Genomic DNA, 12,106 nt, shown 5'->3' on the forward strand with positions numbered 1-12,106 from the left:
ATAATTGAGATTATAAAGGGATTACAATGTTCAGATGAAAAGACAGAGTCACAGACATAAAAAAAAAGCTTGCCACTTTATTCCCTCTAGTGGACAAAAAAGGGTCCAACCATTTGGGGAACAAACACTAAATAAAATACAAAACAGGTCTTTATTAATGGAAAGTATGAAAATACACTTGTCCTGGTGGCTATCAAAAACATGAAACGCCGGTATATACAGTGGAAATTATCCTAAACTACAATGTTTCACTCACACATTCACCCATTCAGTCAGATGCAAAACATTTCTCACATTCGCCCGCCACATTCGTTATAGTTAGAGAAAAAGAAAAAAACTGCCTCTGTAAAACTTCCAGACTTAAGAAGAGAATGATAGTTGATAATCCGCGCTGATCGGGGATCCTGGTGGACACAGGCGCGTCCAAAAAAAAGAAAAGCAGAGTTGTTTTGTTTTTCCAGTCAGTGGTGAAAAGCAAACTTTGGCAGCCTGAGGGCTCTTCGACGCGACCTCCTTTAACTTTCTTTTTCTAGCGTGGTGGCCAGCGTCACTGTGGTGATGGGCTGTCCGATGCCGTGCATCTGCATGCGCGCCAGCTTCTTCTGTTCACAGTCGGTCACCAGGTTGTTGAGCTCGGCGGCGCTGTAGCCAATCAGAGTTCTCAGGTCGCACACAAACTTGTAAACAAAGCGCTTGCCCTGCACCTTGCTGATCATGTCCCCGTCGTAGTAGTACCTAAATGAGAATGTGAAAGTCAGAATCTCGCTGCATGACTCCCAAATAAACTCCAACGGTATTATTATTTATTTTCTTAATGACAGAAACCAACCTGAGGGCTCTGCTGAGTTTCTCGTAGTTCATGGTGGGCTTGTTCTTGCGCTGACCCCATTTCTGGGCCACAAGCTCCGGCTGGTTGAGTTTGAACTCGCCCTCCTCGCCCACCCAGGAGATGCAGTCTCTTGCATCCTTGTCCGTCAGCAGCTCCAGCAGGAACTGCCACAGCTGGATCTGGCCGTTGTTGCCTGGCACCAGAGAAACACAGCATTTAGTGTGAGGAAACTTCAAAATATAGATGCATTCGCATCAGTTATAGATATCAATGAACCTATTCATTTGTTCAGGATGACTATTTTATAATCACCCAACACAAAGAAATATATTTCACATTTTAGATGCTTCTGGCAGATAAGTGACATAAAACACTTAAGTGACCGTCGAAGGAGTTGCTGAGGGAGGACTACCTGTGCGGTTACCGGGCGAGCTGCGCTCTTCTCCACCAGATATACGGGGAGTTCTGGGGCCGCGGCTGTGCTTCAACACCTTGACGACAGTGGGCGTGCTCACTTGAGCTGGGATTATATGCACAGCTGGAGACACAGAGGAGAGACGTTAAAGAACATCAAAGATCAAAACAACGGCTTTTCCATTTATAATGAATGTCTTCGATGTCTAGCTTTGCGCTTATTCACGCTCCTGTAGGCTGGTAACAGTGTTCTGTGCGTTTCATCAGATGAAATAACGTAAGCAGCTCATGACTGGCCAAATGTAGTCCTGAACAGGGTCTACATTTTTCAATCAAATGCTTACGTTGATCAATGGTGACTGTAGCATCCCCTCCAGACTGGTCCTGGCTCGCCAACACGTCTGAAATGAATACAAAAAGGTTAGGACCAATTCATCGGGCCATAATAGAGAGGAGATGCAGCTCTGGCCTTTGTTTTGACTCATGACGACTCACATTTGCGCAGAAGTTCCAGGTGACTCCAGAGAATCTCTCCGTTGGGCACCTTCTGAAGAAACTCGTCCTGGCTGAATGAGCACAGATCCCGACCTGGGATGTGAATGCTACCGATTTCCATCTCGTCGATGTTGAACTCTTTCATGACCCACACAGCCCAGTGGATCACCTGGTCAGCTGACCAGAGCACAGGATCTGTGAGAGAGACATGACACACAATCCCATTGACTTGTTACCGTATTAAAAGGTGGGTTTCAGACAGAAATGCATCTTATGTTTAGTTTTCCTCACCGTACGGTATGCCCAGGCGAACCTGCTCTTTGCGGTAGCCTTCAAGTGCCGCGGCCCAGCGGGTAACCTGCTCCGACGTCTCGTCCGAGAGGCCCGATCGCTCCACGGCAATGAGTTGGCCCTCCTCCACCATAGTTCCCTCCTCTCCCGCCGCATCTGGATCGATCACCACCTCTACCGTTTCCACCGGCTTCACGATTTCCAAGATGTTCAACTTCTCCTCACCTGGATGAGGGGGGGGGGACATGGCACTTTGAGTTTGGACAACACCAAATATAAAACTATATATAAACATGTGAAGCATCCTGTCATTACCTTGTTTGGTTATTATCTGCAGGCTGAGCTGCACGGTGCCATCTGTCTTTACTCCCTGGTCGAAGAGGCTGTGGTCGGGGTGAAGCTACACGGAGGAAAACAACAGCGTTGATTCAGAGCTCAAAAGAGACGCAACTCTGCACTCTAAAGTTCCATATGGCCGACATTACGCACTTGTAATTATTGAACCAAATATAAATCTTTGATTTATGTACACATTGTAACCTGAATGTCCTGCAAGCAAATGTCGTATGCGTCCAGTGAAATTTGGATACGGGGCTCCAAAAGCTTCTTTAAATTGCCAATGGGCTCATTTATGTCGATATCTTGTTGAATCAAGTCTGATGCAGTGATGGTCTGCTCCTCGACACTATTTGGAAATGAAGACAAATTGCTGTAAATGTGAATTATTTGCAAGTGCGGTTAAAAAGGCGGTTTCAATGTTACGTAGCTTACCCTTCCTCCAGACATGCCTGTTTCTCCCGTTCATCGATCTCGATCTCTATCATCTCCTCTTGTTCACTTTTAGACATTCTGCTTTATACAGAGAGCCAAGCTGTGGGAAAGTAATGAAAAATATTTTTATCCCAACTGTAATTCTCATCCTCTTCTTCAACCAAATCCATTTGAAGGTCTTCAAAACACTGATTAACTGACTATGACCAATACATGGTGTGAATTAAAGCCGTATTTTGTTATAACGGTGGTAATACACTCATTTTGTTGGCATATGTATTGTGTTGGAGGGAATTAAGTTGTTTGTAACTAGTTTTTTTAGAGGCCAAAGGTGACGTCCTCCAATCTCAGTAAGTATTCAATAACACAAAATGAGTTAATGAATGTGGGTTTTTCTTTTCATAACACCATAACGATTGGAGTTTAAAACGTCCATAACACCGTACGGTGGTTAAATGACAGATAAATCGCTCACTGCTGGAGAAAACAACTATCCTGTAGTTGGAAAGTTTACTAGCATAAACCACTTAGATACCCCCGGATAAAAAGTGGAAAACATCGATGTCCCAACTAATAAGAGACCATTTCATCTCCTGTGTGTAAATGTGGGTTTAATGGTCGATGACATAAAAGGGGGGAACTGCAATTGGGGTGTTTTGTACTATCGAGGCCTCCCAGCCTCGACTCCTGTCCGGCGGAGCCCGCTGCTGACGTTCGCCTACTCGAGGGCGAGGCTTTGGCACGCTGAGGCCAACTGCTAGGCCAAAGTCTCCAAAGCGAGTAAACAAAACGCATCCTGGAACCGTGAACACGAGTCTTGGAAACAAGTGGAAGCGAAATGTGTCCATCGGGCCACGCGTGTCGGCGCACTGGACGTGCTCGGCGCCGCAGCAAGTTGGCTGCCGTTTTCGCAGAGAAAAAGCCCCCGCGGGGCGGCGAGGCAGCCCGACACACAACGGTCGATCCCGGAGCAACAAGCCCCCGTGAAACATGCCGGCAACGCATCGCGCCTCGTCACTTCAGTTCACGTTTCGCAGAAAAAATCACTTTAAATCTGCGCGTAGAAAACTTTTAGAACGGAAATAGAATAAACGGAAACAAAACAGCATAGGGCAAATGGAAAGGAGCCGGAAATCCTGGCTAAGGTTTACAGAGTGCGAGACTTCCGAGAGCAGCCGCGATGAATGCGACACGAGCTTCCGTGGAGAGAAAAATAAATAAAAACAACTCCAGCCTGCGATGTCGCGAAAAAGACACGGGAGCAAACGCTCAGCTAAATTAGGAGCTGCGGCTAGCCGGACCAGCCGGGACTAAAAGACGCGTTTCGTTGAATCGTCTCTGGGTGTGTAACGCACTGTGTGTTTTGAGGCTGGATCCGGCGCTCGGTGCCACGGCAGCCCGCTGCCCGCTTTACCTGCTAGCGCGCAGGCTAACAACGCTCCGGCGTTGACTTTAGAGTTTGCTGCTTTTTTCTCCTCCTCACGCCCGACTGGTGTTTTGTTTGTTTGTTTGTTTTAGATTAAATAGGAAGTCCCCCGAGAAGCGGCGTTAGCGGTGTTAGCCAGCGTTAGCTTAGCCGTAGCGGAAGTTCCCTCCGCGAGTGTGTTTCAGGCGACTAGCTAGCTCGATGTTAGCCGGCCGCTCCCGACGAAGCTAAGTAATCAACAACAGCTAGCGCGAGCTAGTGAGTTAGCCACAAAATAGCGGGAAGGGTTCTAATCGCGACCAGCCGAGCCACAGTATTTCAACCATTTCCCCACACTTCCCTCCGTGCAAAACAAAGAAGCTACACGCATCTCAAGCAGATCCGTACCTCTTTGAACGTCGGCCTCGGGAGATGCTGAATAGTGTTCAAACTGTGGTAGATAAGCAGTCAAAACTCACAGTCGAGTCGTATCATGCAAGTTTTGGGTCAACTACACACAGTCGGAGGAGGGCGGAGACTAACTGGAAACACGTTAACGCGGCCCTAAGACTGCTGTGCGAAAAGGTAAACTAGTCGTTATTTAAGCGTGAGCTTTATGTCCCAACATATGAATTTAATGTGTTTTACTTAATTATGTTTACAGGTTTGCTCGTCAGATTTAAATGGTAGTTATTTATTTAAATGACCTAATGTTTAGCAACATAACTACCAATCATTCCACCAAGTAACTAACATTTGATGGTGCCACCGACAGAAGTTTGGTTTTGAAATCATAATTTTGCTGTTCAATTGAAATTAAAGCATATGCAGTATGAGGCGGGAAGAGCAGGCCAGTAGTTTGAAATCAAGTGTTTTGATTACTTGCAACAGAGTGCGCTGTGTGTCTCTGTTCAGCCCATCACATTTGCCCTGTTAATTATAATTTATAATAATAATTTGCAGAATTATTATTAAAGGTATGAAAATTGAATTTGGACACCCCCCACCCCCATCCATAACAACTCAGTACTGCGCAGGGGCCCTTACCAATTCAGTATCTGTGTATGAGGTTCAAGATGTGGCTTTCAAGGCCGTCATCCTTTCCCCAGTTTTTTATCCTGCTTAATAGAAACGATTTTCGGTCTCTGATAAGTGAGGGCTATATTGCTGTAAGAATAAGAAGAGGAATAAATAAGGTGTACTGTGATATTCAGAGACAAAATGAGCATTGCCTGTCCACTGTCCAAGAAGCTCTTCATTGTATTTAATATACATCATCTGGATTCATGGGTTTCTGGAATCCAATAATCAAAATAGTATAGCAAACCGATATTCAGCAAGGCCTAGTTTTGTACATAATATTTTTATGTTTCCATCCATCTTCAACCGCTTATCCGGGGTCGGGTTGCGGGGGCAACTGCTCCAGCAGGGGACCCCAAACTTCCCTTTCCCGGGCCACATCTACCAGCTCTGACTGGGTGATCCCAAGGCGTTCCCAGGCCAGTGCAGAGATAAAATCTCTCCACCTAGTCCTGGGTCTTCCCCGGGGCCTCTTCCCAGCTGCCCGTGCCTGGAACACCTCCCTAGGGAGGCGCCCAGGGGGCATCCTCACCAGATGCCCAAACCACCTCAACTGGCTCCTTTCAACGCAAAGGAGCAGCGGCTCTGAGCTCCTCGCGAATGGCTGAGCTTCTCACCCTATCCCTAAGGGAGACGCCAGCCACTCTCCTGAGGAAACCCATTTCGGCCGCTTGTACCCGTGACCTAGTTCTTTTGGTCATGACCCATCCTTCATGACCATAGGTGAGGGTAGGAACGAAGATTGACCGGTAGATCGAGAGCTTTGCCTTCCGGCTCAGCTCTCTTTTCGTCACACAGTTGTGTTTTTATGTTTGAATTTTCTCAAGTTAAAAGCAGAAAGGTGTTTTTCTAATAAACCTATCTTGCTGAAAATAAATATGTATTGTTTGTGGCTTCAATCGTTGACCAAAGAAATCTTTATTTACTAATTTATTTTTACAAAATCTTCATCCCTGCGGATCATTTTTTAAAACAATGTAATACAGCAATACAGTGTAAATATTTCGGTCAGTAATAAAGATAATTTGGCACCATGTGTGTATTTTAAGCTATAATCAGTTATAATACCCACTTATTTTTAATTTATAGACAATCACTCTTGGTGGTAATAAATATAACACTGACCTTGTTTTGGCACCCCTCCTTATTAACAGCCCCCTGCACTAACAGAAGTTACACTATTCATTTTCCTCAAATAAGTTTAAGTTTATTTCCACTTTTGAATACAAAATTGTAAATCGTGATTTACTGCTTTGACAAACGGGTTTCGAGGTCGGGGATGCTACACGTGTGGAGGTACAATATGAAAGCAACTCTTGTTTCGAAATTCACGCGAAAGACGGAAGTGACATGTGTTGATGATATTTACAAAATCCGGTTATTTTGTCCTGCCTTCAGAATAAAGTATTAGTGTAACTTAATTTGAAAGCACATATGAATAGGACGTTTGATGTCTCACGTTCCGCGACTTCTCATAAAGAACTAAAACTCGAGCAAGCTTTTTTAACAAAGTTAAATTATTTCAACGAAGGTTTAATGATTTTTCATAGACGAATAGAATTATATACGATTAATTATTTTACCGTGAGAGTAGTCTGAACAGGAATGCATGAAAATAGTACGTTTTTTCCTTAAACATATAAGACCAGTACAGTGGGCATGCTGGACTAAAATAAAATACTACTTAACAGTATGTTTTATTTAAGCTAAATAATAATACTGGGATACAATTGTTAAACAAGAACATTTGCCACCACAACAAACATTCCACTAACGTCCGACACATTTGACATCGACAATTTCCAGACAGCTTTATTGGACATGTATGCTTACGTATACATGGGATTGGCTTTTCCTTTGCTCTCCACCTACTGTACAAATAAACAAATAAAATGAGGACAACAAAAAAATAAAACAGGTGAAGCTATAAACCTTTAGCATCTATACAACACAGATATAAATATGACCTAAACATACCCCAGTATATGTGTGTGTGTGTGTGTGTGTGTGTGTGTGTGTGTACATGTGTATATGAACATAACTTAAAACATATACAACAGTGAAATTGCTATTTAATTAATAGACGAGCTTCACAATTATAATATTTACTGCAGAGACATTGGAATTGATTGCTGTTTTTTCTCTCTGATTTAGTCAGTAACCGTTATATTTGTAGATTGCACGTTTATTCTGAAGGAGACGACGCGGATGTCTTGTCGGTGTTGCTGCAGCTTGAGCACAGGCGAGCCAAGATGGCAGAGTACCTGGCGTCCATTTTTGGGACAGAGAAAGATAAGTAAGTAGTCCAGGTTTATTTAGTTTATTCTTCCGCATTTTTGTTATATTGTTCTGCTTAGGTCCAGTCCGACTAGTAGCACTGTTCTCAGCGGGGGTCCCCGTCTCCAGCAGGGAGCGGTACACCGGCTCCGGCGACCAATGGCTAAGCTAGCGAGAGCACGCTAGCTAGCGTTTGTAAAATACCGCGCTGCGACTGTTAGCCTCCTCGTCGGGGTCCGGAGCGGTGCGAGGGTGGCCTGAAAAATAAGCGTGACTTCTGAATTAAAATGAATAACTCTAAACATTACATATGATTTAAACGGCTATGCTAATCACCGATGGCCCTTGCGTTAGCTCACCGTAGTTTGCATTGAATGAAAAGCGTAGAAACCTTTTGTTTCCGTGGGAAATACACGGCTAACGCTTGCCACTAACGAAGCGGGCTGCTCACGCTGCTATCATGCGAACTAAAGGGGAACTATGTTCATTTAAAAAAAAAGTTATTCCCGTGGCCTAAGATCGCACCACGTATATATTGAAATGCATGAGCAACTCTTCCCACCTATCCAGAATTGTGACGTCATCCAGTTTAAACTCGGGAGCTGTTATAACGTGACCGACAATAGTTTTTGCAATCAACTTGGATTGACCATTTTATTTTTAAGAACCGAGAACACTGTAATATAATAAAGTGAATTTGTTTGTAAATAATTAAACAGACCAACTGGTGCTCAACAAAATCCGTGTCTGGTTTATTTTCTATTGAGCTGGTCAAGATGGATTTTCTTCTGTCTTTCAACGAGAGTATTGTTCCCAAAATGTTGGCCTACATTCGTAGGAAATGTAAATAACATGTATTAATTAATATGATCTTAGAAGGTTGACTCTTCGTTTCTCTGAAATGATCCATACCACTGAAAATGAATGTTGCTCAAATGTCATACCAAAAGACCCGACACGCTTAGTTGATAAATTGGATATTTGATTGAAATGTATTTAATCGGAAACTTTCTTTTTGATCGTTTTTATTATTGTAAACCATGTGCCAGCGAAATGAAAACTACCCCTGCAACAATAGAAGCAAAGTCTACAGAAATTCTTTTCCTCATCCACAGTGTTCTCACTTTTTCCCCAGGGTCAATTGCTCCTTTTATTTCAAAATTGGAGCTTGTCGACATGGCGACCGCTGCTCCAGATTACACAATAAGCCGACATTCAGCCAGGTAAGATTGTAAATTGGTTTTCTTCTATGGTGTCCCACGATACCTCAACAATATTGTTCTCATTGCACGTAAAAATGATGGCATGATGTAGGTCTGAAAGTGGGCCAGTGGCTCAATAGTTGGAGTGCATATTGTTAGATACCAAACTCCTACCGTTGCCTGTGAATGCATTTGGTGCCATTCTAGACTATCGACACATTTAACATTAATAAACAAGAGCAAAGCACTCTGGTCAGCCGCGCGGCTCCAGGACCTGAGGAAGAGCCGCTGCAAGCTCCAACGCCACAGGCCAAGCGCTTGGCCCTTTCAGAAGATGCAGGGCCTAAGTTTACCAAAACAAAGCACAGAAACTGCTCCATTTCCAGTTACTTTTGTGTATTTGGTCAACATAGGATTGGAAAAAAAAAAAAAAAATTACATGGATTTTTTTAAAGTTCTTGTTGTACATGAAATCCTTCTTTTGTGCTTTAAAATCAATGTAGTATTATTGCTGTTTGACACGTATATTTGATATATTGAGTGATTTAGTCCAAAAAGGGAAATGTATGTCTATATGTATTTTTCAAATCTAATGAAATCATCCCAATAATTTGCCTTTTTTTTCCCCCCAGACAATTGCCCTCCTGAACATTTACCGGAACCCTCAGAACAGTGCCCAGTCTGCTGATGGCCTCACCTGTGAGTGTCTCTATACGTCTGAGTATTGATATGATGTAAAAAGGAATCAAATACAGGCTTTTAACTCCTGTATTTTCTGTTTCATAAACACAGATTAAAGTTAGTGACCAGTTAAAATAAAAGGCAACGTTGCTTGAAAAAATTCACATCAAAATAATCCGTTTCATTGAATAAAAAGAAACCACATCATGTTCTCTTTCAACAACTAGGTGCCATCAGTGACATGGAGATGCAGGAGCACTATGATGAGTTCTTTGAGGTAAGTTCTGAAAGTCCCATGTAGGGAAGGTCCGCCTCACTCTCTGACATCACCTCTTTACATCTGCTTCACTTTATTCAACTCTTTGTCTGGTACAGAACAGGGAAAGTTTTTTTTACCTCAGTTTTTGCATTAATTAAACAAAGGAAATGTGTTTGATATGTTGGGTGCTGCCATAGATCTTCCCATGGAACACTCGTAACAGAAAGCAAGCGCTTTCCCAAAATGTCCAACTACTCCTTTATTTGACTGTTGCTCAACGTTACATCAATTGCAAATGAGTCACGTTATGCGGCACTTCACTTTCAGGAAGTCTTCACTGAGATGGAGGAGAAGTATGGAGAGGTGGAGGAGATGAACGTATGTGACAACCTCGGGGACCACCTAGTAGGAAACGTGTATGTGAAGGTGGGTGTCTCAGTCTAAACACCATGCGGCCACTTGTCTTTTGGCTTTGATCCAGGGCTGGGGAGCTCATCTAAAATATGTTTTATAAATATACACAGTTCCGTTACGAAGAGGATGCTGAGAAGGCCGTGATAGACCTGAATAATCGGTGGTTTAATGGACAGCCCATCCATGCTGAGCTCTCCCCCGTCACGGACTTCAGAGAAGCCTGCTGTCGCCAGTATGAAATGGGGTGAGTGCTGCAGGACAGAATCTGATTGTAAGAAACGAGGCTCTTAAGAAGTGTCATTCTACACCGGTGTGACTCGCCAGAGGCCACGACACGATACCACCATGATAATGATGATTACACAATACCATAATATTGCAGTTTGGTGATAATTATGACTAATAATAACTGTAACTGTAATAATCATGTTAAATAGTAGTTTTCTTCATATTCAAATTATAAGGATATAAAATTCATTTTGATGTCCTTCAAACAACAGTATTTAATCTACAGTGATCCATTATGCCACTCAGAGCATTGCGCTTCAAGTCTTGTGAGTTTATACAGCTTGTCTATTGTCCTCCGTTGAGCAGTGGGTCAAACACATCTCGGTGGTTTGTAGGTTCTGACCCAAAGCTTTTGCAGAGTCCTCTCCGCTGTAACTGATGGCCGTCGCCTTCTCTCCACAGAGAATGCACTCGCGGGGGCTTCTGTAACTTCATGCATCTGAAGCCCATCTCGCGTGAACTGAGGAGAGAGCTCTACGGACGCCGGAGGAAGGGGTACGAACACTTCACCAAAACATTTTTTGCGTTCACGCACTTCAGTAAATCTAACCGAGAAATCACAATCGCGCCTCCTTTATTTCCACAGCCGCCACAGGTCTCGCTCGAGAGAGAGGCGCTCCCGATCCAGGGACAGGGGTCGGGGAGGCGGAGGCGGGGACCGAGTAGGAGGCGGTGAAAGAGACAGAGGCGGTGACAGGGACAGGGGCGGAGGCGGGGACAGAGGCGGAGGCGGCCGTGACCACGAGAGACGCCGCTCCAGAGACAGAGAGCGTTCTGGACGATTCTGAACCACAAGCCATGACTACTTGTATTTTCCCTCCCCGTATCCCTCCCTAGTCTTTCTTCTTCTCTTTTTTTTTTTTTTTAAATGTTTGTACCCTTTCAGATCTATTGTAGGTATAATTGGAAGGTACCTGATTTTGAAGCTGTGACAGCATTGATGAACCGTTTTTTCTTGATTTCTGAAAATGACTTTCACCTCATTAAATTTCACATTTTTACTTAACGTGACTGATTCATGTATCGTACCTGATAATACTAAACTACAAAAATCATTTTCTTATATGCTGGCCATGCCCGATAGGAAAACCGCAATGATGATACATTATTTAGTTTCTTAAGACTTATTCAATAGGCCATGTGTTTTTTCTTACAACACAAAGCATTATGGGAGTTGAACTTCATGCAGAGTGTCCTGGATATTTATTTTAAACACATCACAAGAATATGTTTGAAACATGAAAACCTTAAATAAGAACAAACATATTGTTACACTGAACAAGCACGTCTCTACAGCCACAGACTGACATTCCTAGACGAGTTTATTCTACATTAACATTTGAGTTTTTCATACAGTTTTATGACAGATTAGGTAATTCTGACGTGTGATTAAAAAAATACCCTGATAAACAAACCAGTCAGTGCCAGTGAAAAAACATTCATATTGCTCTAAAATAATATCAACCACATGGCAGAGAGTCATTCTTACTCAATGGAATGGAGCTTATTTAGCTGTAAAATAACACTATATGAGCAATAAGTCAGATATGAGCAACGGCAACAACACCTGCTACCGTGCGTGTGTGTGTGTGTGTCTGTGTGCGCGCCTGCCTGAGCCTCCCCTTTGTAACTAAACGCAAGCAGGAAAACTTAATGAGTTGATCATTATTATATTGAGATATCTGTGGGACTGTCAATTT

General features: G+C 43.3%; 2 protein-coding genes across 4 annotated transcripts; one reads left to right on the plus strand and one right to left on the minus strand.

Annotated features, from left to right (window-relative positions):
- Positions 1-57: 57 nt before the first annotated feature.
- Positions 58-4,792, minus strand: gabpa (GA binding protein transcription factor subunit alpha). Of its 3 annotated transcripts, none has more exons than XM_040202325.2 (10): positions 4,614-4,792; positions 2,801-2,900; positions 2,570-2,714; positions 2,345-2,429; positions 2,030-2,254; positions 1,739-1,933; positions 1,588-1,644; positions 1,242-1,367; positions 830-1,022; positions 58-735 (listed from the first exon to the last, which is right to left on the minus strand). In XM_040202325.2, the coding sequence occupies exons 2-10, from the start codon at positions 2,875-2,877 to the stop codon at positions 516-518; spliced, it is 1,323 nt and encodes a 440-aa protein (XP_040058259.1). In that variant the 5' UTR covers positions 2,878-2,900; positions 4,614-4,792; the 3' UTR covers positions 58-515. The 3 variants fall into 3 exon arrangements, with proteins under 3 accessions (XP_040058259.1, XP_040058260.1, XP_077946400.1); XM_040202326.2 differs by lacking the exon at positions 4,614-4,792 and adding an exon at positions 4,215-4,559; XM_078090274.1 differs by lacking the exon at positions 4,614-4,792 and adding an exon at positions 4,156-4,404.
- A 2,647-nt stretch (positions 4,793-7,439) lies between these two features.
- u2af1 (U2 small nuclear RNA auxiliary factor 1) lies at positions 7,440-11,412 on the plus strand. The gene is made up of 8 exons (XM_040202331.2): positions 7,440-7,581; positions 8,698-8,785; positions 9,397-9,463; positions 9,673-9,722; positions 10,032-10,130; positions 10,229-10,362; positions 10,809-10,901; positions 10,993-11,412. Exons 1-8 carry the CDS (start codon positions 7,538-7,540, stop codon positions 11,192-11,194), a joined length of 777 nt encoding a protein of 258 aa, XP_040058265.1. The 5' UTR covers positions 7,440-7,537; the 3' UTR covers positions 11,195-11,412.
- Positions 11,413-12,106: the final 694 nt, after the last annotated feature.

Source organism: Gasterosteus aculeatus, chromosome 16 (genome assembly GCF_964276395.1).
Source record: "Gasterosteus aculeatus chromosome 16, fGasAcu3.hap1.1, whole genome shotgun sequence".
NCBI classification, from domain to species: domain Eukaryota; kingdom Metazoa; phylum Chordata; class Actinopteri; order Perciformes; family Gasterosteidae; genus Gasterosteus; species Gasterosteus aculeatus.

Bases quoted from the DNA above. Each gene is read 5' to 3' on its own strand.
- gabpa (XM_040202325.2), bottom strand. From the start codon at position 2,877: ATGTCTAAAAGTGAACAAGAGGAGATGATAGAGATCGAGATCGATGAA. The intron at 2,715-2,800 runs GTAAGCTACGTA...ATTTCCAAATAG, and splicing joins CAGGCATGTCTGGAGGAAGG to TGTCGAGGAGCAGACCATCA. The intron at 2,255-2,344 runs GTAATGACAGGA...CCCCTCATCCAG, and splicing joins GCAGATAATAACCAAACAAG to GTGAGGAGAAGTTGAACATC.
- u2af1 (XM_040202331.2), top strand. From the start codon at position 7,538: ATGGCAGAGTACCTGGCGTCCATTTTTGGGACAGAGAAAGATAA. The intron at 8,786-9,396 runs GTAAGATTGTAA...TTTTCCCCCCAG, and splicing joins ATAAGCCGACATTCAGCCAG to ACAATTGCCCTCCTGAACAT. The intron at 9,464-9,672 runs GTGAGTGTCTCT...TTCAACAACTAG, and splicing joins GTCTGCTGATGGCCTCACCT to GTGCCATCAGTGACATGGAG.